At 37.6% G+C, this 27,093-nt stretch overlaps 1 protein-coding gene across 6 annotated transcripts in view; it reads right to left on the bottom strand.

The window, feature by feature from the left end:
- The window catches only part of UBR3 (ubiquitin protein ligase E3 component n-recognin 3), a 234,896-nt gene that overhangs the window by 15,737 nt on the left and 192,066 nt on the right, over positions 1-27,093 (bottom strand). For all 6 annotated transcript variants that reach the window (XM_032880422.1, XM_032880421.1, XM_032880423.1 and 3 more), the window contains one exon: positions 5,201-5,325. In XM_032880422.1, coding sequence (XP_032736313.1) covers positions 5,201-5,325 — 125 coding nt within the window. The remainder of the gene's footprint in view (positions 1-5,200; positions 5,326-27,093) is intronic.

Genomic DNA, 27,093 nt, shown 5'->3' with positions numbered 1-27,093 from the left:
ATTGGGTATGTGATAAAACTATCCCAATACTTCTTTATTTCTTCAAAACTTTTTAAAGATTTTATTTAATTATTTGCTAGAGATTGAGAGAGAGCGCAAGCGAGCGCAGGAATTAGGGGTAGGAGCAGAGGGAGAAGCAGGCTCCATGAGAGAGAAGCAGGCTCCATGCTGAACAGGGAGCCTAACCTGGAGCTTGATCCCAGGACTCTGAGCCAAAGGCAGATGCATACACTGACAGCCACACAAGTGCCTCTCCAATGCTTCTTTAAAATACAGACATGGGGCACCTGGGTGGCTCAGTGTGTTAAAGCCTCTGCCTTCAGCTCAGGTCATGATCCCAGGGTCCTGGGATCGAGCCCCACATCGAGCTCTCTGCTCAGCAGGGTGCCTGCTTCCCCCACCTCTCTCTGCCTGCCTTTCTGCCTACTTGTGATCTCTGTCAAATAAATAAATAAAAACTTAAAAAAAAAAGACATAAATTACATAATATATATCTAAATGAACATATGTAAATCATATCTTTTGACCCAGTAATTTCCACTCCTGGAAATTCTTCCTAGGGAAATAATCGAAAAGAAAAAAATAACTAAACACTTAAGACATTCACTGTAGCACTATAATACTGAAAAACCAGAAATGACCAACAAGTGAAGCAGTTACCTAAATTATGCTGTCTCAACTCAAAAGAATATTTTATAGGCAGTGAATATGACAAATTTGAGCTATATGAAAAAATGTTCATAATATGATGTGAAAAAAGCCAACAGAAGGAATATATACATACACTCATTACAATAGCAAAATCATACATGCATGAAATGGAAGAAATCACAGACCACAAATTTTTTCTTTTAGAACTTCCCTTGAATTCCTTGAACAGGATTTGTTAAAACAATTTAATGTAAAAATAATATAGGATAATGCTTATTAAATGATGTATAGATACATTAAATAACTATTTACAAATTAATTAAGCTTAATGATGCTATACTTTTTCTAAGAAAGGAGATATAATGGCTATTTGTAAATTCAAATTTATGTTAATAAGGTTTTTTGTTTGTTTGTTTTTAAGAAAGAATGTGTGTAGTGGGGTGGGATGGGGGAGGGGCAGAGAGAAAGAGAGAGACTGAATCTTAAGTAGACTCTACGCCCAGCACGGAGCCCCACATGGGGCTTGATCTCACAACCCTGACCTGAGCTGAAATCAAGAGTCAGATGCTTAACCTACTGAGCCACCCAGGCAACCATGTCATTAAGTTTTTTACACATAAAGAAATATGCCTCTTTTTATATTCACTGAGATATTAGAGGTTGTTGAAAATTACAGTAAAGTGTAAACTGGGCTACAGTAATAACCTTGCTATGATGTCATTTATTCTACTCATAAATTATACTTTTTAAATAGTAAAATATAAGACTTGAGTAAACACTATAGGATATATGCTCATCCTGACAGTCTGATCAGCACTAGTTGTCTGAGCTACAGAATTTGTTCTTTGATGATAGTCTTCCTATTGTTTCTCATGGGTAATTGTGCTCTCTTCACCTAGACAGTAAATTTCAAAATGTCAGGAACTATACTTTGTATTTTATATGTTTCCCTTTGCATAACAAAAATCTGAGCAGTAGATCTGCTATCTAGTTGATAGAATTTATTTTGGTAACACTGGAGTTTTTGACCTTGGAACTTGTCTAGATAATCAATTCTTCGTATTATCTTTAAACTACTCCTCTTACTGTCATATTATTCAGCCATGTAGTGTTATCATGCCCTGATTCTAAACTACAAAAACAGTCCTCTGACTCTATAACTGTACTCTTTAAATCATGTGATCCATCCCACTCTTGCCAAATTAACCAACAGGATGATCACTTGCCAAATATGATGACCTACAGGTTACATATAATTCACAACAATTAATATCCCACTTAATTTAAAACAGCAACACATTATGTTTTTAAAATTAATTTAATCAGTTGTTTTTAAATAGGCAGAATTCACTTAAACTCAAAATGCAGAAGACTCGAGATAATATTACCATGATTTTGCTGCTTATAATCAATGTGACATATTAAAGTTTCTAAAAATAGGGTGCCTGGGTGGCTCAGTGGTTAAGCAATTGCCTTCAGCTCAGGTCATGATCCCAGAGTCCTGGAATCGAGTCCCGTGTCGGGCTCCCAGCTCCACAGGGAGTTTGCTTCTCCCTCCCACCCCAAAATAAATAAATAAAATCTTTTTTTAAAAAGAGTTTCTAAAAATAAACAATTCAGCCTAAAAGCTTCCTAAATTCAGTATACCCTTCAGTAAGAGATTTATAGTACAACAACAGAGAAGTATTTCAAGTCAAATACTTTCTAACTTATGGGGAAAATACCCTCCAATAAAAATAAATGATGTTCAGATCATCCAAGTAAGTTACAGAGTAATAATCAGCTTTTAGTCGTTATTATTAAAATACAGCTTAAGCACTTCTTTCATACATGGCAGGAACTATATGAGATCAGGAAGTCAAATATAATGTAATATTCACTCTTTTATGGAGAACTTCTGGCCAGAAGATTTATTAGATAAGAAAATAATTTTATTTCGTACATAAGAAGTCTTAGGAGAACATATTATTATATAGGCAATATTTGATTTTACAAATAAGGTTGTAAAGCTTAAGAGGGGTATTTCTGAGACCATCGGTGAAAGACCTAGAATTAATATCAAAAGAATCCAAAGGGAGGGGCACCTGGGTAGCTCAGTTAGGCGTCTTGCTTCCCCTGGGGTCATGGTCCCAGGGTCCCTTGTAAGGCTCCTTGCTCAGCAAGGAGTCTATTTCTCCCTCTCCATGTGTCCCTCCCCACTGTTCATGCTCTCTCACTCTCCCAAATAAATAAATAAAATCTTAAGGGGGAAAAAAAAAGAGAGAGAATCCAGTGGGAGAGATGGCAAAGGTACGTGGATTAAATGAAGAAAAGGATCAGAGGTTGAGACATGCAACAGTTATGTGTGGGGCAGATACTTTGTCTAAATTATAGCAGTTCTTCAAATTTTGCAGGTGACAGGCCATTTGAGTATGCTGGATGCTATGGTCCCACTCCTCAGCAAAACAAACAAAACAAAAGGAAAGGAAAAGACCTCAGGTTATGAAATCCCAATATAGTCTTTTAACAGAAATTCCACCAACCAAAAGAAAACAATTTATACCAACTGTAATAATGATTTTTCCAGCACAACAAAACTTCATTATCTTTTAAAAATACATAGTACCTATATTTTTATGGCCCTGGACCAGATTAGAGCTGGCAAAAATCTGTTTTCATTGGAATTATCGTATCTGAGGGATAAGAAAATGAGGGATGTAATGAGTGAGACTCAGTGAAGAAAGGAAAAGAAGAAGGGGGTGAGAGAAGGAAGGAATAAGTAAAAGAAGAAGGAAACTTTTAAAAAGGAATGAATGATGCAGAATAGTTACAGAAATCACAATGATATGTTTCACTACTTGTAAATATTGTTGTTGCTATTATTTACAATCTGCTATATATCTAAATGTTTAGATTATGGAAAAAACTAGCAACATGTGTCAAACCAACAGGATACCATAATTTTTTGTTTCCATTCACTAAAAGCAATTTATATGGTTAAAAACTTCTAATTTATGTTCTGATAAGAATCTGCCTTACATTAAATGTTTCATTAACTATTTTTTAAAATAGCTAATAATTATCAAATTGAGAAAGAAAATTGACAGAACAGTTACCCTAAATTAGTTCCAACACAGATTTACAATTGTAATTTTCTGTCATCAGGTCTCATTTTAGCAAACAATCAGATGAATATATTTAGACCTAAATTATATCAGAAAATGTTTTAAATGTGTACTGTTTCATGATTAGATAGCTTATTAAGGAAATATATTTAAACAATGACATAGCATAGAAACCTAATAGACCTGATTTGAATACTAACAATCCAACTATCAGATTACAATGCAGAGATATTGAAAGAGTATTTAGAAAAAAGAAAGATAATTATAGAAGGCAAAATTATCCAAGAATGAACTATTTAGTGGCAGGACCTCAGCCTAGCATTCAAGCCAAAACCAATATCCCTAATTAAGACATAATGAACTTGGTGATACTATATTAAATTTTTGTATATATAATCATGGTTTGTGAGTAAGCTAGTAATAAAAGTGAAGACTATATTGAATTCAGTTCATGTGTAAGTTTACTTTCCTTTGATATAAGTAGATACGATTTTAATACAAACCTTTCAGTAAGGTTTAAAACCTCCTGAAGGGTCTATAAACCAATCAATAGGTTTAATTAACATTGCACTTACTATTTTTTCCTACCAACTTCCCCAATAAACACTGAATTAATTTTCTTATTTTACCTATGTCTCAGCCAAACCACTAAGTCAGTTCTTTAGTTCTACAGTATCACTTCATTCTGAAGTCACTGAAAACACTTACATTTAACTAAACTTGCATACTTTTTCTAAATTGTTTATGTAATTTTAGCCAGAAAACTTTAAATTTGCTAAGAACTCATTTTTGAAGAGGGGAGGGGTGCGGGGTAGAGGAACATGGACAGAATCTTTAGCAGGCTCCATGCCCAGCATGGAGCCAGACATGGGGCTCAATGCCACAACCTTGCGATCATGACCTGAGCAAAAACCGAGAGCCGAATGCTTAACTGACTAAGCCACCCAGGCACCCCACTTACGTATTTTTTTAAGCATGGAAAAATTAGTATTTGAAGAAGCATAATTAAGAAAAGGCTAGGATTTTTAATTCTTTAGTGATAGGTCGAAACCCATCTTTGGAATGATTGGAAACAGGAGCAAGGAGAAGAAAAGATGACAAATAAAATAGGTTAAGTCTGCAGATATTTTATTACTTGCTCACTGGCTGGCACAATTTTTATAATTTCTCTAAGTTTAAGACTTGCAAGCAAAAGCAAAAAAAACTTCCCAAATGAAAAGGGAAAAAAGGCCAAGTTTAAAAATAGATGCAGAAGACCTCATTGATCAAGGAAACATTTTTTAACTTTTTTAACCTAAAGGTGCTCCATTTCAATTGAAATACTTTTTTTTCAAAAGTTTTTTTTCAAAAGTTTGCCTTTCAAACACCAAATCTCATTCATTCATACCCCCAACTTAAATGAGTTAACCAAACTACTAAATGACAAATTCAGGCAAGACACTAACCTTTTTGAGAGCTCCCGTGTGTTTCCAGGCTGACCTATCTTCCTCATTGCATTTAACTGAAAGTGCCACAAGGGCTTGTGTGTATAGAAGGGTAAAAAGCACCTTCACAATGCAGGTGAAATGGTCTACAAGAGAAAGAGAAGATCATTATTTCTTTGAAATCTAGACATTTTGTACTCAAGACCACTTCACAAGTATATGTCTTTCTTTAAACATGTAATTGGTTTTGTTCAACATTTAAGTAGTTAATAAAATGAGATTACGTGATATTATATTTGCTGCCAATTGATCTGAAACCCTAAAAGCAACATTCCTTTATTCATCCACAGAATATGTAAATGAGAAGCATTTAGCATAGTGTAAAATGTGCTCTGTTTTAGAAGACCAGAGTGCTTAATGTCACTCAACCTTGAATAGCTGTGTAATGTTGGCAAATCCCCTTACTGGACATTATGTGATTAACAAGAATGTCTAGGAGCTAGTGTTTAAAACCAACACTTCACTCGCTTCTAGTACCATATAAACCTTATAAAGAATATAACAGATAATACAGAACTTCTAAATTTTTTTTTAAAAAAGGAAATACCAATATTTTAGGTACTCTGAGTTTAAAAATTCAATTTAAAACTATAACAATGCAAAAACAGTGGTAACAATATATAAAATGCCTGGTAGCTTCTGGAACATATTCAGTACTTAATAAATGATAGCTCAAAAATCATAATATTTACATCCAGCTAATAATATAGAAATTTCCTCAACCAAGCCTCGTAACAGTCTCAGTTGGACCTCTGAGTTTCAAAAGGATGTGCCTCTATTAACAAAGCTAATAAGCACCCAGGTCTGAACTTGAATCCACACAGAGCATTTTATTGCAGGTTCAGTTTCCTTCTATTGTTGACACTGCTCCACTAATAAATGGGTAGTACCACTTAATTAGTTGCTAAAGTCAGAAACCTATAGATATCCTTGATACTTTCTTATTTTATTCTCCCCACATGAAAACAATCACTAAGTCCTATCAATTCTACTTTTAATAACTCTCTCAAGTCAGTTCCAACCACCCCGGACCAGGCTTCTAACCTTTCTTGCCCACACCTATAATCTCAGATTAAAGAGCTGTGTTGGAGGTCCCCAAGACAACTTCCAAGCTAATGATACACTAGGAGGACCCATAAGACTCAGCATATGGTCCTATAATTTATTACAGCAAGTGATACAAAATAAAATCAGAGAAGGCAAAAGGTACATTGGGCATAGTCCAGATGAAACTTCCAGTTTTCTCCACCAGTAGAGTAACACAGGGCATGCTTAATTCCTCTAACAATAGACTGTGAAAGCATGTGAGAAACTGACACCAGGGAAGCTCTTTAAGAGAAAGTCAGTGCCCCGGGTTTTCATTGGGGGCAGATCACGTAGGCACCCTCTAGCACATATTAAAGTTCTAGCACATATCAAAGTTCTAAGCTTCCTAGCACATATCAAAGTTCTAAACTTCCACGAGGAAAGCAGATACGTTCAGCATAAGCCACTGTTTGTACAGTTTAGACACAGCAAGCCACTCTCATCAGTTCTATGGATGGTGGAAATGATGGAGACCCTCCCCAAATTGTGGTTCCCAGATGCCAGTCAAGGCCTTGCAAAAGTTAACAGTCAAGCCTTTCATGTTAACTCTTTCCTGCACAATGATTTATGTGCATTATCCCTTAAACCCCTGCAATCTACTTTTTAAAAAAGCAGCCATTGATCCTTATAAAAGAAGTATCTGGACACCTTTAAGTGGTGACTCCACATCTGTCCACCTCCCCATGTCTGACCCAGCCCCCAAACCAGCAACAGGGCCCCCAGGGAGCCTGCCCCCTTTCTGAGCCAGGGCTGCTCAGACAGTCCTGTGCCTTCTCTCTCCAGGAGCTCAGAGCTTGTGGCTGCAGACCTAGCACCACGAAGCAGGTGTTCTGCCTCGGGCCCAGCTCTGGCTGCGCGGCCCCTGACCCCACTCCAAAAGAAGTATTTGGTATCCTTCTACTGGGTCTCTGTACAAGTTGAAACACTCTTTCCTTCCTCAGAGCCTGGCTAACTCTTGGTCAGATGACAACTTAAGTTCACTTACTAAGGAAAATCTTTCCTGATTTTAAAGTGACTGAGTGGGTATGTGCATGCACACATACACACGCACTGTCTTGTACTCATGTTGGTAGGATGGGGTGGGAACTTGACATAGCTGAGCAAGTTGGAGTGCCCATCTGGGATCTTTCTAACTAGAGGTAAATGGAAGGTATAAAGATGTGAGCCTGGACGAGCCCCTGGTCCATGGCAGAGACTGTCTAAAGTAACACTGAATGAGGCAGACTCACAGAAGAGACCCAAGACAAAAAAAACTCTGTCAGCATCCAAAGCCCTGGTTCTGATAATTCCGACGACTACCCTGAAATCTACAGTTTGGTAATGTGAATCCATCAGTGTTCTTTCTCTGTGCTTTTAAGCCAAATGTTTTAAATGTCCTAACACCAAAGTGATGAACATATGCAGGATTCAGACAATAAGAACTTACAATCTGGATAGAGAGAAAGAAACAGACAGATGACTACACACATGCACATGGTATACTGGGAGAATACAGGAGGAGGAACTAATGGAGATAAGGACAGGGCACAGAAAAAAAGTAAAGCCTCCTGTACCAACCAGGACAGTTAAGTCTTGAATAATAAAGAGACATAAGCCATTTAATAAGGAAGGCAGGGAAAGGGAGAGGTAAAGAAAAGGGGATTCCAGACAGATGAAGTCATTTCTATGAGGGCACAGAAAAAGCCTAAGGTTTACAAGAATTGTAAACTATCCAGTGTAACCAGAATACAAGTAGTGATTTTTGAGAGATGAAGCTAGAAAAGCAATCTTTGTGCTAAAAATGAAAGGCTGTGAACTATAGGCTACCTGTTTGCAGCCTACAGAGATGTCTGGTTTGCCTTTACCCTGTTTAGTTTTTAGTTACTGACGTTTAAAAATAGGATATTTCTTATAGAAGTCTCAAATTCCCCTTATTCTCAAAAACCAGGAAGATCTGACAACACTAGGCGCACATTCTTATATGTCAACAACGATCTGAAGCTGAGTGATAACTGTCCTCTTCAGCGAAGCATACATTCTAGAGAACTGCCATAGTCCTCCACTCCTGATTATAACAAACCAAAGACTGTTTCACAAGGAGTCAGTACATAGCATTATGGTTAAGAATGAATTTAGGCTATGAAGCCAAATTGTCCAGATTTAACTCTGACTCTTCAGATCTTAGGCAGGTTAGTAATACACTTTGGCTTTTATTTCTTCATCTGTTTAATGGAGATAATAATCTCACCTACCTTAAAGGGATTAAGTGAAATAAGGTTTATACTTAAATGCTTAAAACAGTAAATAGCAATGGCAATCAGTAAATATCTGTTGTTATTAATATTTACGTTACTTATTTGATTATCTATAGGCATTTGATTTATAGTCCCTGGGCTGGCCAATAATGGAAGCCACTGAAGAACTTCACGCATGAGAATGATATGAGATTTGCATTTTGATATATTCACTGTTGATATAAGGTTAAGATGGTGGAAGAGTATGGCAACCCTAAGCTTGCTTCTTCCCTCAAAAACAGCTAGATAAATATCAGTCTATCCAAATGTCATTCAGAACACCCAAGAAGTCAATCTGAGGACTGAAAGAACAAAGCTACATGTATACAAGCAGAAAAGGTGACCAACTCAAGGAAGGCGGGAGCTGCAGAGTTGATCTTGGGGAGAAAAGAGCCATGGGAGCTGTGGAGGGGTAGAAGCTCTGATTGCAGAGAGAGGAGCAAGAGAGAGAGAATGAGAGAGAGAGAAAGATTAAAAAAGAGAAGGAGAAGGGGCAAAATGGCTGAGAAGTAGGAGATCCTGGTTCTACCAGTCCCCTGAATTGAGCTAAATATCTATCAGAACACTCTGAACACCCATGAAATCAGCCTGGCATGTAAGATTATACACTTCTAGATCTCTCTACAGGAGCAGAAGACACCAGTGGAGAGGTACAGTGGAGTGGGAGCACTTGGGACTGGTATCAGAGATAAACAGAAGGGGGAGAAAGCCACCAGAAGCAGCCCATTGGAAATTACCCCAATAAGAAAATGCCCTGTGCCTGGAGACCAGCATTAACTTGGAGTCAGGTTAAAAGCACTCAAAAAGAACAAAGGGTCTTAAGGCGCAATTGGTGGAATCAGGTGGGCACAGGCACAGAACTAAGCCCACAGTCCCAGGGCGGTCACAGCCGGCGCCCACCCATGTCTGAGAGATCCTGGTGGGGGCCCCAGTTGGTGGTCCTTGAGGCCATGGCTTTCTGCTGCTTCCACCACCACTGGGGCTATGCACATCCCTGCCCGTGCCTAAGAGAGCCTGACGCAGGCTTCTGCCGGAGGTTCCTGGACCCTCAGCCTTCTGTGACCTGCGCTATCAGGTCTGAGTGCACCTGACAAGGGCATGGACTCCAGACAGCGGTCCGGGCAATGGCAGCCACTGGCATCAGGCTTGTCCAGACCAATACCATGGCAGTTTTAATGGCACGGGGGTACAGTGACAAACGGGGGCCTCGGGTGACCACTGAGATGGTGGCTGGGAGTGTGCACCACCTGTGGGAGATTGCGGTATTCAACGGAGTTCCCAGAAGGGCAGTCTGTGTGTTCTGGACCATCCAGAGGGGAGCAGACTGAGGCTTCTCTCTGAGGCATTGGTCTGGATGCCGACAGTTTACTTTGCGCTAACCCTCCAAAAAGCCGCAAAAAGCCGCCAAAGAACAAAAACCTCCAGAGAACAAAAGCCTGAAAAACCAGTTTCCACAGAGCCCAGCCCCTTGAAAGAGGGCAGAGTGACTCACCCCAAGCAAAACTGACTAAAAAACAATGCGGCGGGCCCCTCCTCCAGAAGACAAGCCAAAAGAACAAGAGGACAATAACCACAGGGTCCCCATAAAACTGTAAAACCCCAACATCAGGGGAAAACAATATATTAAGCTCCCAGTATTGTCCCCAAACCTGTATATTTCATAGATACAACTTTTTGTTTTAATTTGTTCTCATGATTCTTCTTTTTTAAATCTACTTACCATTACAACTAGACGTTTAATACAACATATTAACTTTTTAACTTGAACTTTTTTCATACATATACCTGTGTTTCTTTTTCTTTTTTTTAAATATATATATATATAGATATAAGCTTCAAGGTAATCCTTTTTCCCCATTCAATACTACCCCTATATATAAACCAGTTTTTAATTTCCCTGTATCTCTGGAAAGTCGAGCCCAATAACAAAAGTAACAAGATACACCCAGGAAGAACTGAAATAACCTTTCTCACACACATCAAGAGTTTATAACCTCCTTCCCATCTTATTCTTCTGTCAGTGTTTCTATGTATTTACTTTTGTTTTTGTACTATATAAATCTTATACTTGAGGTTCATTTTGGCTGGGTTTTTCTTTTTTTCCTTTTATTTTTGTTGGTCTTTTTGTTTGTTCGTTTTTGTTTATATACCTTATAAATCTTACTTTTGGGGCTCATTTTGGTTGGGTCTTTTCTTTTTTTTTTTTTCTCTTTTTCTCTCTCTCTTTTGGTGGTGTCTTCTGATTGCTCTAAAACTTTCCAAGGTGCACCTTGACTGGATCGTGGGTTGATATATTCAGCTATACATTCCCTCAACCACCTCTCACCAAAATGACTAGAAGAGGAACACCCCACAGAGGAAAAACTCAGAGACTGTGACCTCTGCCACAGATTGGATATGGACATAAAACAACATGTCGGAACTGGAATTCAGGGTAACAATTATCCAGACAGTGGCTAGGATGGAGAAGACCATTAGTGGCAACATAGACTCTCTAAGGGCAGAAGTGAGAGCTGATCTGGCAGAACTTAAAAATGCTATCAATGAGATCCAATCTAATCTAAATACTCTAACAGCTAGGGTAAATGAGGCAGAAGATCAAATTAGTGATCTAGAAGACAAACTGATAGAAAAGAAGGATCAGGAGGAGGACTGGAACAAACAGAAGCTATGAAAACAGAATTAGGGAAATAAATGATGCCATGAAGCTTTCCAATGTCAGAATTATTGGGATCCCTGAGGGAGTGGAGAGAGAGAGAGAAGACTAGAAGATATAGATCACAATGCTTTGAAACTGGAACTTAACCACAGGAAAAAGTTTGGAAAGAATTCAAACACTTGGAAACTAAAGGCCATCCTGCTCAAAAATGTTTGGATCAATCAGGAAATCAAAGAAGAACTTAAACAGTTCATGAAAACCAATGAGAATGAAGACACATCGGTGCAAAACCTACGGGATATGGCAAAGGTGGTCCTAAGGGGAAATACATAGCCATCCAAGCCTCACTCAAAAAAACTGAAAAATCCCGAATACAGCAACTCTCCTTATACATTAAAGAACTAGAAAATCAACAATAAATTAAGCCAACCCCATGCACAAGAACAGAAATAATTAAGATTGGAGCAGAGATCAATGAGTTAGAAACTAGAGATATGGTAGAACACATCAATGAAACTAGAAGCTGGTTTTTTGAAAGAATAAGATTAATAAACCACTGGCCAAACTAATCCAAAAGAGAGGACCCAAATTAATAAAATTATGAATGAAGGGGGAGAGATCATGACCAACACCAAGGAAATAGAAACAATCATCAGAAATTATTATCAACAGCTATATGCCAGTTAAGCAATGTAGAAGAAATACATGCATTCCTAGAAACCTATAAACTTCTTCCAAGACTGAAACAGGAAGACACTGACAACCTGAAAAGACCAGTATCTAGTAATGAGATTGAAGGAGTGATCAAAAACCTCCGAAAAAACAAGAGTCCAGGACGTGATGGATTCCCTGAGAAATTCTACCAAACATTCAAAGAAGAAATAATATGTATTCTCCTGAAGTTGTTTTAAAAACATAGAAACAAAAGGAAAACTTCCAGACTCTTTCTATGAAGCCAGCATTACTTGATCCCCAAACCAGGCAAAAACCCCATCAAAAAGAATTTCAGACAAATATGGACACCAAGATTCTCAACAAGATCCTAGCTAATAGGATCCAATAGTACATTAAAAAGATTATCCACCATGACCAGGTGGGGTTTATCCCTGGGATTCAAGCGTGGTTCAACATTCACCAATCAATCAGTGTGATAGAACAAATCAATAAGAGAAGAGACAAGAACCACATGGTTCTCTAAACTGATGCAGAAAAAGCATTTGACAAAATACAGCATCCGTTCCTGATTAAAACTCTTCAAAGTATAGGGATAGAGGGAATATTCCTCAACTTCATAAAATCTACCTATGAAAAACCCACAGCGAATATCATTCTCAATGGGGAAAAACTGACAGCCTTCCCATTGAGATCAGGCACGACAAGGATGCCCACTCTCACCACTGTTGTTCAACAAAGTACTAGAAGTCCTACTAACAGCAGTCAGTGAACAAAAAGAAATAAAAGGCATTCAAATTGGCAAAGAAGAAGTCAAACTCTCTCTTCGCTGATGACACGATACTTTATATGGAAAGCCCAAAGACTCCACCCCCAAACTACTAGAATTCATACAGCAATTCAGTAATGTGGCAGGATACAAAATCGATGTGCAGAAATCAATTCCTTTCTTATACACTAACAATGAAAATACAGAAAGGGAAATTAGAGAATCGATTTCATTTATCATAACACTAAGAACCATAAGATACCTGGGAATAAACCTAACCAAAGAGGTAAAAGATCTGTACTTGAGGAACTACAGAACACTCATAAAAGAAACTGAAGAAGACACAAAAACATGGAAGAGCATTCCATGCTCATGAACTGGAAGAATAAACATTGTTAAAATGTTTATACTGCCCAGAGCAATCTATACTTTCAATGCCATCCTGATCAAAATTCCATGGGCATTTTTCAAAGTTCTGGAACAAACAATCCTAAAATTTGTATGGAACCAGAAAAGACACCGAATCGCTAAGGAAATGTTGAAAAAGAAAAACAAAGCTGGGGGCATCACATTGCCTGATTTCAAGCTTTACTACAGGCTGTGATCACCAAGACAGCATGGTACTGGCACAAAAATAGACACACAGACCAATGTAACAGAGTAGAGAGTCCAGATGTGGGCCCTCAACTCTCTGGTCAAATAATCTTTGACAAAGCAGGAAAAAATATCCAGTGGAAAAAAAGACAAGTCTCTTCAATAAAATGGTGCTGGGAAAATTGGACAGCTATGTATAGAAGAATGACACTTGACCATTTTCTTACACCATACACAAAGATAAACTCGAAATGGATGAAAGACCTCAATGTGAGGCAGGAATCTATCAAAATCCTAGAGGAGAACATAGGCAGTAACTTCTTTGACATCGGTCACAGCAACTTCTTTCAAGATAGGTCTCCAAAGGCAAAGGAAATAAAAGTGAAAATGAACTTTTAAGACTTCATCAAGATAAAACGCTTCTGCACAGCAAAGGAAACAGTCAACAAAACAAAGAGGCAACCCACGGAATGGGAGAAGATATTTGCAAATGACACTACAAAGGGTTGATATCCAAGATCTATAAAGAACTTTTTAAACTCAACACCCAAAAACCAGATAATCGCATCAAAAAATGGCCAGAAGACATGGATACTTCTCCAAAGAAGACATGCAAATGGCTAACAGAAACATGAAGAAATGTTCATCATCATTAGCCCAGCGAAATTCAAATCAAACTACACTGAGATACCACCTTACACCAGCTGGAATGGCCAAAATTAACAGGACAGGAAACAAGTGTTGGAGAGTATGTGGAGGAAGGGGAACCCTCTCACACTGTTGGTGAGAATGCAAGGTGGTGCAGTCACTTTGGAAAACAGTGTGGAGATTCTTCCAAAAGTTAAAAATAGAGCTACCCTATAACCCTACAATTGCACTACTGGGTATTTACCTCAAAGATACAGATGTAGTGAAAAGAAGGTCCATCTGTACCCCACTGTTCAGAGCAGCAATGGCCACAGTCACAAAACTGTGGAAAGAGGCAAAATGCCCTTTAACAGATGAATGGATAAAGAAGATATGGTCCATATATACAATGGAATATTATGTAGCCATTAGAAAGGATGAATACCTAACTTTTGTATCAACATGGATAGGACTGGAGGAGATTATGCTGAGTGAAATAAGTCAAGCAGAAAGTCAATTATCATATGGTTTCACTTACTTGTGGAGCCTAAGGAATAACATGGAGGACCATCAGGAGACGGAAAGGAAAAGTGAAATTGGGGGAAATCGGAGGGGGAGATGAACCATGAGAGACTGTGGACTCCGAGAAACAAACTGAGAGTTTTGGACGGAAGACGGGTAGTGGGATGGGTGAGCCTCGTGGTGGATATTAAGGAGAGCACACACTGCATGGAGAACTGGGTATGGTGCATAAACAATGAATCTTGGAACACTGGAAAAATAAAATTAAATTTAAAAAAAAGAGTAAAAAAGAATAAAAACACAGGGGACTGCACCAAAAAACCCTTCCCCAAAACCACTGATTGAGGAAAGGAGAAAGTTTAAATACTGCATTTTTTATAAATAGCGGAGTGCAGAGTCTGAAGTTTCAGAGCTCAACACCATCACCAAGGTCATGACTGATGGTCTTAGTAGTGTCTCCTGTAGGGAAGAAGGGTGGAGACCATGGAGTGGGCAGCCTGGTCAGAGGATGCCCTGGGTCCCACAGGGAGAAAGAGTTCCCTTGCTTGGAGTGCATTTGGCAGAGATTATATGGCCTCCGTGGGGGTAAAGATGCAGGTGCCATTGAGCTGCTCTCTTCAGCAGCACAGGAACAAAGAAGATGGCTGAGGGCAGCAAACCTTGGCAGCGGCTTTGTGCTATGATTTACTCTAAACTCCAAGCCACTGTGCAGTTGTGTGACAGTTTTCTGGGACTAACCAGCACCAGCCACAGTGCAGCGAGATCCGCCCCCAGAGGATGAGTGCAGGTCCAGCCTCAGGGGGTCTCTGAAGTTTGGAGTTTTGAAACTTAGCCATGCCTGAGGTAAAATACAGGAGTGCTGTACCGCATGGCAGTCATCCAGCCTGGACACAGACAGGGTGAAGATGGGGATCTGATGGAAGCTGGAGACAAAGGAGGGATAACTGTTTGCTTGTCTTTGAGGACTTCCTGAGGAGTGATGGGCATGAGCTCTCAGTCCTGAAATTAAGAGTGGGTTGAAGCCATTCCCCCACCCCAACTCTATCCCCCATCAACACTGACCAACTTCAGTGAGCAAAACAGCACCACCAAGTGGAAGCCAGAGCTGCTTACACCAAGCTCTACCTCCCTGCACCCTGCAGATGCATCTCCACTAGGACAAGTCCACCTGAGAATCAGAGCAGCAGGCCCCTCCTCCAAAAGACAAGCACAAACCACCTGCCCACACCAAATCTACCAGTCATAGAGCACTGCAAAGCTTCAGCTCTAGGAGAAGCAGGATCTAGCTTCTTTGGGGGTTTTCTTGGGTTTTTTGTTTTCTTTTTTGTTTTTGATACAGAAAACATTTTATTTTTTAGATCGACATTCTCATAACAAACAGACCAAAACACACCTAGGATCTAGCATCCTTTATTTTAATTTTATTTTATTTGGACCTCCAAAACGACAAGATAGAGGAATTCACCCCAAAAGAAAGAAAAGGAAGACGTGACAGCCAGGCATTTAATCAAAACAGATGTAAGTAAGATGTCTAAACTAGAATTTGAAACAACAATTACAAGGATACTAGCTGGACTTGGGGGGAAAAAAGCATAGAAGACACTAGAGAATCCCTTACTACAGAGATAAAAGAACTAAAAACTAGTCTGGCCAAAATGTTTTAAAAATGCTATAACTGAGATGTCAATCAGAATGGATGCCTCAACAACAAATGGGTGAGTCAGAGGAATAAATCAGTGATGGAGAAAATAAATGGAAAATAATGAAATTAAGAAGAGGGAAAGAAACGTACTGGATCACAAATGTAGATGTAGGGAACTCAGCAATTCCTTAAAGTGTAATAACATTCATATCATAGAAGTTCCAGAAGATGAAGAGAGAGAAAAGGGGGCAGAAGGTTTGTTTGCGCAAATTACTGTTGAAAACTTCCCCTAATCTGAGGAAAGAAACAGACGACAAAATCCAAGAAGCACAGAGAACTCCCATTAAATTCAAAGAAAGCTGGCCATTACAAAGGCATATCATAGCCAAATTCACAACATACACAGAGAAGGAAAGACTCCTGAAAGCAGCAAGGGGAGAAAAGTCCTTAACTTACAAGGGAAGACAGAGTCAGGTTCACAGCAGATCTGTCCACAGAAATTTCACAGGCCAGGAGAAAGTGGCAAGATATATTCAACATGCTGAATGGGAAAATATGTAACCAAGAATACTTTATCAAGCAAGGCTGTCATTCAGAATAGAAGGAAAGATAGTTTCCCAGACAAACAAAACATAAGGGAGTTCGTGACCACTAAACCAGCCCTGCAAAATATATTAAGGGGAACTCTGAGTAGGGGGCAAAAGACCAAAGCAACAAAGACTAGAAAGGAATAGAGAACATCTCCAAAAACACCACCTTTACAGGTAATACAATGGCACTAAATTCATATCTATCAATAATCACTCTGAAAGTAAATGAACAAGATGCTCCATACAAAAGACAGAAGGTATCAGAATGGATAAAAAACAAGACCCATCTGAAATACTCACTGCTACTTCTTAGGAGAAAAAGATTGAAACAAGACAAGATTACAGGCAAGACAACCTATTCGCAGATAGCAAAAGTACCACAAAGGAGAAATTAGGTGACCTGAACTAAGGAGGAATAATGATGATAGAGAGAATGAACTAGAGAAAGATTTAAATGATAAAAACAACAAGATCTGGTAGCCCTCTGAAGGTAGAGAATGATGGAAGTCTCTCACTGTACAACAAAGAGCAGACAAAGGTAGCACTGACTAAAACTGAATGACTAAAACAGAGGAAGAGGGCAAGTTTGAATGGGGAGAAAATGAATTAATGTTACATATGCTGAGCTTGAGGTATGTGTAGGAGTCTGGATCTGGAGCTCACCAGGGAGTTGTCAACTGCAGCTAGAGATCTGGGAATCATCAGAGAATAGGTGAGTTGAAGTTATGGGAAAGAAGATAAAATTGAGAAGGAGCAGGAACAAAGAACAACTCCAAGAATGGTGAGAGGAAGAGGTGAATGAAAAGGAACGTTAAAAATAAGTGGAAAAGAGACAGGAGGAAAACCAGAATATGATGGTTTCATCAAAGTCAAGAAAAGAATATTTCATGACTTAATTGAATGTCTAAATAGAATGCTCAACATTACAGAATTTGCCTACTAAGAACAAAATGATGGAAGTCATTTATATTGCCCAGAAATACTACTCATACATGACGTCCTCTCATTTTTTTTTTAAAGATTTTATTTATTATTTGACAGAGATACAGTGAGCGAGAGAGGGAACACAAGCAGGGGGAGTGGGAGAGGAAGAAGCAGGCTTCCCACTGAGCAGAGAGCCCGATGTGGGGCTTGATCCCAGGACCCTGGGATCATGACCTGAGCTGAAGGCAGATGCTTAACAAGTGAGCCACCCAGGTACCCCACGTCCTCTCATTTTAAAACACATACAATTTTTTTTTTCTGCTTAAAAAGAAGTAATATATTTTAGGAAAATAATAGCTACTATACTCATCCTCTTAGCTTTTCAACGTAGAAAAGTACTAATTTGGTGTTTTAGTCATTTTATTTGCCTTAATTATCATTTTCCAAGTATTTCCTATGGCAGTTTAAAATCACAGCTTATGCTTAGATTCTCACATTCACTCATTCATCCAACAAATATTTACTAAATGGTTACCACATGAAATCAATGTTTTTTAGGGACTTGGAAGAAAACAAAGATTCATTCATATAAGATATACCTTCTCTATGCAATGGCATTTGTGTTGAGTTTTATAAAAGTAATCCAAGGAACCTATAATCTTCTGGGGAGATATTTACTGGTCTGTGGGTATCATGCTCAGTGCAGGTGATAAAACAAGAAGACAAACAGGATTCAGATACCTGCAAAAATTCCTTTCCCATAAACTGTTTTAGAGTTAAGGTAATACAAAATGCTCCAAGTTTCTTTTAGGACAGGTATCATACATGTAAAATAATAAAACCCTAAGGGGAAAATCATATAAGTAAAAAGGAAATAATCTAAAGTTGGTATCAGACATTTTATTGTTTTCCTAAAATTATCATGAAAAATTTCTGTAAAGAAATATACTATTCCACTGCCTCCATAAAGCTCTTTGCACATATCCATACAAACATCAAATCTTTTCGGTCTTCCTTTTTATGATCTGAGTTTCTAACTACACAACTCTGACTCTCTTCAAAAAGTCTAGTCTACAACAAAAATCAATTTGTGATGTGTTTTGTGTAATAAGCTCAACTCCATTTTCTCTTTCATGAGTAAAGAACCCAAATAGTTTAATAAGATTTTCTTTACGTTAATCAACATAGAACTGAGAAAAGATTCCAAGTCCATCTAACATCTAATAAGGTAGTTAAAGCTATTATTCCCTTGGCTATACTTCAGGACAACTGTGGTTTGGGTCTAATAAACTGCCAACATTCTCAAAGAACATTATATAGAAATGATCACAATATATGATATAAAGATTCAAACCAAAGCAATAGCTTTCTTGAATTCCCAAAAAGAAAATAACCAATTTACCAGAAAATAAGATAATTGGATATTTAACATATCCATTCCACAATCATTTACTGAGCATATTATGTAGCAGGTAGACACTAGGGATACATGTAAAATGATACAAATCCTGGAGGAACTGATAATTTAGAAACAGAGATATTAAAAGAAAACCTACCATTATGGCAATGAGACAAGTGTCAAAACAGAACTATATATAAATTATTATGAGAAAGGGAAAACCACCCATTTAAGTGAAAGGCTACCAGGAGAGGGTAACAAGGTAAAAGTACCACCATGAGTCATTAAGTAAATAATGGAGAAATGGCAAACATTTAAACATGCTCAAAACTCTCCTAACTTAACAAAACAAACAAAAATAACCCGTTTGACTATATCCACATATAGCTTGTGCTCTCTCCCCACATTCATTCTTGACAGCTCTCTCATTTCTCATCCCACTATAATCTGCTTCTGATTCTCCAACTACACATAAGCAACTTCCTTATTATTATTCCTTATACTGTATATAACCAGGAGTCCTCAGGAGAATTGATAGCTAACTCATTTTTAGGGGTCAAGATCCTTTTGAAAACCTGGTTACAGGCTATGGAACTTCTCAGAAAAAAAACTGCACATACACATACAAAAATTTCCTATATCATTTTAGGAGATTCATGGATTCCTACTAATGAACTCCTAAATCACAAATTAAAAAGCCTTGGTCTGAAAAAACTATCAAAGACTACTGGGGTCACATCATCAGAACACAAACCAACACAAACCAAACACAAGTGTTTATACAGTTAGTGTTCTACATCGGGAATAAAAGACATCAACTTTGTTAAAAATCCATGCATTCATAATACTAATAAAAAAGCAATCATCTCTGGAGGATGCTAAAATAAAAAACCAAACACTCCATAGAGATGCCTTGCTGGCTCAGTCAGTACGGCATATGACTCTTGATCTCAGGATTGTCAATTCCATGCCGGGTATAGAGATTAGTTTTTGTTTTTGTTTTTTTTAAAGATTTTTTATTTACTTATTTGACAGACAGAGATCACAAGTAGGCAGAGAGGCAGGCAGAGAGAGAGGAAGGGAAGCAGGCTCCCTGCTAAGCAGAGAGCCCTATGTGGGGCTCGATCCCAGGACCCTGGGATCACGACCTGAGCCGAAAGCAGAGGCTTTAACCCACTGAGCCACCCAGGTGCCCTAGAGATTAGTTTAAAATAAAATCTTTAAAAGAAAAACACACACACACATACAAAAAAGAAACAAACAAAAAAAAAAACAGAACAATCTAGGCAATCATCCATAGCCTCTAATGTCACAAAAGAGAGACACCTGGAATCTGTCTTGTGATGAAAAGTATGTTACACCATCCATGAGGTGTTTTTTCCAAAATAAAAAGAAATAAGAAGCAATCTAGGTGCTTAGATCTATCCGCCACTTTGCAGGAAAACACATGGGAACAGAACATATTATTAAAGGATGGCATGGTGATGCAAGTAGTAAAGTACAGACAAAAGATCCAGATTCTTCAACAAATAAAATGTAAAAGGAGAGGGTAAACCCATAGATTTGAAAGAGAAATAACCACCAAATCCAAGGTGTAGACCTTGTCTGGATCCCAAACCAAATAAACCAACTGTAAGAAACCATTTATAACAACTACAGAAATCTGAACACTGACTTGGTACCTAATGATATTAAAGCAAAACTGTCCATTAAAAAATAGGTTCATAGTACTGTGGTTATGTTTACTGAACAAATCTTTATCTTCTAGAGATATATACTAAAGACTATATAGATGAAATGATGATGTCTGGGAGTTGCTTTGAAATAACCCAGAGTAGGAGGAAGAATGAAATAGGAGAGAGTATAAATAAAACATGAGTTGAGGGTGCCTGGGTGGCTCAGTGGGTTAAAGCCTCTTGCCTTTGGCTCAGGTCATGATCCTAGGGTCCTGGGATCGAGCCCCACATCAGGCTCTCTGCTCAGCGGGGAGCCTGCTTCCCTTCCTCTCTCTGCCTGCCTCTCTGCCTACTTGTGATTTCTGTCAAATAAATAAATAAAATCTAAAAAAAAAAAATGAGTTGATAATTGGTGGGTATACGAAGTTTCATTAAACTCTGCTCTTTATTGTTATATATGGTTGAAATATTCTAAAATAAACAGTTTATTCTTATAAAGCCTTGGTTTGTGACAAAGCAAGAATGAAATATTTCCTTTCTTAAAGTGAGTGAGAAATAATAAGCAATCTTCTATCTCTAGATGCTGGGTGCAGAAGATAGTCTATAATCACTGACATGGGAAAGAACAATGACATGATCCAAATCTGAGTAAGTGACCCTTCCTAAAAAAGATGATGATTTTATGTTTTAAATCCCAGAGGTAAAAGAGAAGGAAGAACTTTAGCCAAAGATATGTATAAGTTTTATGTGGAACTTCCAAGAGGACTTTTTTTTTTTTTAAGATTTTTATTTATTTTTTTGACAGACAGAGATCACAAGTAGAGAGAGAGAGGCGGAAGCAGGCTCCCTGCTGAGCAGAGAGCCCAATGCGGGGCTCGATCCCAGGACCCTGAGACCATGACCTGAGTCGAAGGCAGAGGCTTTAACCCACTGAGCCACCCAGGTGCCAACACCAAGAGGACTTCTTAAAAGAGCGAATTTCCTCTCTCAACTCTCCATCCTGCTGTCTTAATAAACAAGACTATGAAGGCCACAACTTCTGCAACTTCCTTGAAACATGAAGATGAGAGCCACATCATAGGACTACAGTCCTGTGAAGTAGAAGGACCTGACCTGCCTACCTTCAGACTTCCTACATGAAAAAATTTTTAAAAATCTATCTGTCTTACTTAAGATACTGTGTGATCTGGGGTTTCTTTTCTATTCTATACAGCCAAGCCTGATCCTAAGTTACAAAAAACAAAACACGAATACCTGAAAATAGTGACATATCATAAATTACTTTAAAGCTTATTTTTGGAGGCCAGTGATATGACAGGTATAATAATGAATAAAATAAATGAAAAGAGATAAAAGGAAAATAAACATGTGTCTTTAATATACTAACTGAAGCTTCTAATGAGACAATTGGTGTTAAAAAAGGTCTTTTAACCTAAATACAGTGCTAAACACTAAAAAGCTCAAGGTAAATTTCTGCATCACCTATTTTAAAACCATGGGAGCATTTAACATTCTACTACATGCAAACAGTATTTCCTTCACTTTCCCTTCCTCTTCTAATAACAACCAGTAACTAAATAGATACACGAATACATATTACAATAAAAACACAAATACAATAAAGACCAGTGCCTATTAACCCTAATGTCAATAGGGAATACAAAAGAAAAATTATATTAACAACTCCAATTATTCTATTCTACAACTTCCCACCTTCTTAAAAAAAAAAAAAAAAAGAAAGCTATCTGAGAAAAATTCAAGTAACTTATTATAATTAAGCTCCAAACTCCCTAGCAATTAAATAAAGATCTCTATCTACTAATACATAAAGGTTTCTACTTAGTTCTCAATGTGTGACAAACTAAAAAAAAATTAATAAAGAGTGGCAAATTTTTTCTGGCCCCAAATTCTTTTTTTTTCTTTTAAAGATTTTATTATTTATTTGACAGACAGAGATCACCAGTAGGCAGAGAGGCAGGCAGAGAGAGAGAGAGAGAGAGGAGGAAGCAGGCTCCCCGCTGAGCAGAGAGCCTGATGTGGGGCTCGATCCCAGGACCCTGGGATCCTGACCCAAGCCGAAGGCAGAGGCTTTAACCCACTGAGCCACCCAGGCGCCCCCTGCCCCAAATTCTAAGAAGAATTTATGACTACAATGACAGTGAGCATAACTATCACACAATACAGTATCTTTGAGGCTGTTTTATAAAAATAGATAATCCAATATTGAATTCTTATGAAGTTTTAAAAAATATAAATCATAGACATTTTTTAAGATTTTTATTTATTTATTTGATAGAGAGACAGTGAGAGAGAGCATGAGCGAGGAGAAGGTCAGAGGGAGAAGCAGACTCCCTGTGGAGCTGGGAGCCTGGTGGGGACTCGATCCCAGGACTCTGGGATCATGATCTGAGCCAAAGGCAGGTGGCTAACCAACTGAGCCACCCAGGTGCCCTTAAATCATAGATTTTTTTAAAGCAATTCTAACTGAAGTTAATGACTCTTAAATACTTAGCTCTGTGTTTCCCCAAAGGTAAAGTCCATGTTTTATTCATCTTTGCATCATCAGCATCTAGCAAAGAAGCATAGCAACCTGGCACATAGCAGGTACTCATTAAATATTTCTTGAGGTATGCCTGGGTGGCTCAGTTGGTTTAGCTTCTGAAACCTTTGGCTCAGGTCGTGATCCCAGGGTCCTGGAACCCAGTCCTGCATAGGGCTCCATGCTCAGCAGAGAGCCTGCTTTTCCCTCTCTCTGTGTTTGCTGCTCTCCCTGCTTGTGCTCTCCTCTCTCTGATAAATAATCCAAAAAACTTGTTTTAATTAAAAGATATATTTATTGGGGCGCCTGGGTGGCTCAGTGGGTTAAGCCTCTGCCTTCGGCTTGGGTCGTGATCTCAGGGTCCTGGGATCGAGCCCTTCATCGGGCTCTCTGCTCAGCAGGGAGCCTGCTTCCTCCTCTCTCTCTGCCTACTTGTGATCTCTGTCTGTCAAATAAATAAATAAAATCTTTAAAAAAAAAATATATATATATATATTTATTGAATTGAATCAGGCAATGACTTTTACAACTAAGTACTATATAAGCAATTGTTGATTAAATTCGTCCCCTAAACAACACTTCTTTAATGATATTACTTTAAGGTACAGTTACAAACAATATTATAAATATTTATATGGATGTTTCTCTAGATCTATTCTATTCATTTAGACATTATTAAATTAAGTAGATCAATTTTCTTGACTCATATTTTAGTAAACAATTTTAGAATACATTTCTAATGAATTTAATTTACTATGTTCAATTAATTCAACATATTACGTCTTCTTCTGGTATTAACTTCTCCTTCTATTAAAGGCTAGTGTCAACAGTTGTCATCTCATGATAAGGGAGATGCACCAGATACAGCTCTCAGACACTAATACAATAGGTCCTTTAAAATCAACTGAACTATTTTTCTCTTCAGATAAGTATTAATTATAGAAATAAGTCTATTTCTATATATCAAGTTCCCTTCATTTTAGCTTTTCAGATTTGTCATAATTATGCATATATGTAAAATGTACATTTAAATACAATTAATTAAATAAGTAAATATCTAACTATTTTAAAGACTTTATAAAACAAAGTAAAATTGTTTAAATTCCAAAATGTGATACTACTAGTATAATTAGAAGACCACAGTCAGGGAAAACCAACATAACTCCAAAGCAACTAGTTCCCTAAAATAAGGAAAACTAACTGAAGTAATACACACACGCACACAAAAACCTAAACAGCTTATAACTAATTTTGCAAAGAGATGAAATTCAATAAGGCTATTTAACAGGTACAAAATAAGTAATGAAATTCATATACATAGCCAACCCCCAAATAAGTAACATTCAAAAATATCTGAAATTTGGCAATTCTTTAAGAAGTTAAACATAAAATGACCATGACCCTGCAAACCCACTTTTAGCTATGTACAGAAGAACTCAAGACAGGTATTCCAACAAAAACTTGTAAACAAATATCACAGTAGCACTACTCACAAGAGCCAAATCATAGAAACAATCAAAATGTCTATCAAATGATGACTGGATAAACAAAATGTGGCATAGTCCTACAATGAAATATTACTCAGCCATGAAGATAAATGGAGTACAACATATATTACAACATGGATGAACCTTCAAAACATTAACTGAAAGCAGACAAACACAAAAAGCCTTATACTGTATTTCATATTTATTAATATGAAATATCTACTACAGGCAAATCCATAGAGTAAGGAAGCAGATTAGTGGTTTCTAGGAGTTGGGGAAAGAAAGAAATGGGAGTGATTGCTTAATGGGTACAAAATTTCTACTGGGCTAATGAAAATGTTCTGGAGCTAGATAATGGTGATGGTTGCATAACATATGAAGGTACTGAACTGTACATTTTAAATTTTTAAAAAGGTGAATTTTATGTTTTTTTTTTAAAACGATATAATTATTTATTTTAGAAAGAGAGAGAGCACACATGAAGTGGGGGAGAGGCATTCAAGGAGAATCTCAAGCAGACTTGACACTAAGCACGGAGCCCAATGCGGGGCTCAATCCTAGGGCCCTGAGATTATAACCTGAGTTGAAATTAAGAGTTGGCAACTTAATCAACCAAGCCACTCACAGGCCCTGTGAATTTTATGTTTTATGAGTTTTATATTTAAAAACAATCTGAAATTATCAGATAGATTTAACAGATGCACTCAAATCATTTCATCCCAAAACAACAGAATAATATTCAAGTGCACATGGGATATTCTCCAGAATTGATCACATATTAGGCCATAAAACAAGCCTCAACAAATTCAAAAAGATCAAAGTAACAGCATGCATCTTTTCTGACTACAACCACAAGAAAATATGAAACTGTAAGTCAAACACAAGAAAATATCTGGAAAGACCACAAATAGATGGAGGTTAAATAACATGTTACTAAACATTGAATGCATCAACCAGGAAATAAAAGAAGAAATTAAAAAGTAAATGGAAACAGGGATGCTTGGGTGACTCAGTCAGATGGAAAACTGCCTTTGGCTCGGGTTGTGATTCTGGGTTCCCGGAATCAGGCCCAGTGTTGGGTTCCCTGCTCAGCAGGGAGCCTGCTTCTTACCCCCTGCTTGTGCACTCCACCACTCTCTCTCAAATAAATAAAAATCTTAAAAAAAAAAAAAAAAGTACATGGAAACAAATGAAAATGAATGGTTCAAGACCTTTGGGATGCGGCAAAAGCATTTCTAAGAGGGAAGTTTGGAGCAATACAGGCTTACCTCAAGAAGCAAGAAAAAATCTCAAACAACCTAACCTTACACCTAAAAAAGCTAGAAAAACAACAAACAAACCTAAAACCAGCAAAAGGAAGAAGACAATAAAGATTAGAGCAGAAATAAATGATACAGAAAGTAAAAAAATAAAACCAATAGAACAGATCAATGAAGACAGGAACTAGTTCACTGAGAAAAAAAATCAACAAAATTGATTAACCCCTAGCCAGACTTATCAAGAAAAAAAGAGAAAGCATTCAACTAAATAGAATCACCAAAGAACCAACATCACAGAAATAAAATTATAATATTATGAAAAGCTATACGCTGGGGTGCCTGGGTGGTGCAGTCATTAAGCATCTGCCTTCGGGTCAGGTCATGGTCCCAGGGTCCTGAGTCCTGAGTCCCACATTGGGCTCCCTGCTCAGCGGGAAGCCTGCTTCTTCCTCTCCAACACAACCCCCGCCCCTTTGTGTTCCCTCTCTTACTGTCTTTCTCTGTCAAATAAATAAATAAAGTCTTTTAAAAGAAAAGAAAAGCTACATGCCAACAAAATTGGACAACCTAGAACGAATGAATAAATTCCTAGAAATCTATAAACTACAAAAACTGAAACAGGAAGAAACAGAAAATTTGAACAGACTGATTACCAGCAAAAAATTGAATCAGTAATCAAAAAACTCACAATCAACAAAAGCCCAGGATAAGATGGCTTCATAGGCAAATTCTACCAAACATTTAAAGTATTAATACCCATTCTTCTCAAATATTCCAAAAAATAGAAAAAGAAAGAGTACTTCCAAATTCATTCTATGAGGCCAGCATTACCCTGATAGAAAAAAAAGACAAAAACACCACACACACAAAAAAAGAATTAAAGGCCAATGTCTCTGATGAATATAGATGCAAAAATCTTCAACAAAACATCAGCAAATCAAATCCAACAATGCATTAAAAAAATAATTTACCACCATCAAGTGGGATATACTCCTGGTTTGCAAGGGTGGTTCAATATTAGCAAATCAATCATTATGCTATATCATATTAATAAAAGAAAGCAAAGAACCATATGATCATTTTAATAGGTACAGAAAAAGCATCTGTCAAAGTACAATGTCCATTCATGATAGAAA

Source organism: Lontra canadensis, unplaced genomic scaffold, assembly GCF_010015895.1.
Source record: "Lontra canadensis isolate GAN:19392208 unplaced genomic scaffold, GSC_riverotter_1.0 scaffold69, whole genome shotgun sequence".
NCBI classification, from domain to species: domain Eukaryota; kingdom Metazoa; phylum Chordata; class Mammalia; order Carnivora; family Mustelidae; genus Lontra; species Lontra canadensis.
The sequence above is the reverse complement of the archived record's forward strand: the minus strand, read 5'-3'. Positions and strand labels throughout refer to the sequence as shown.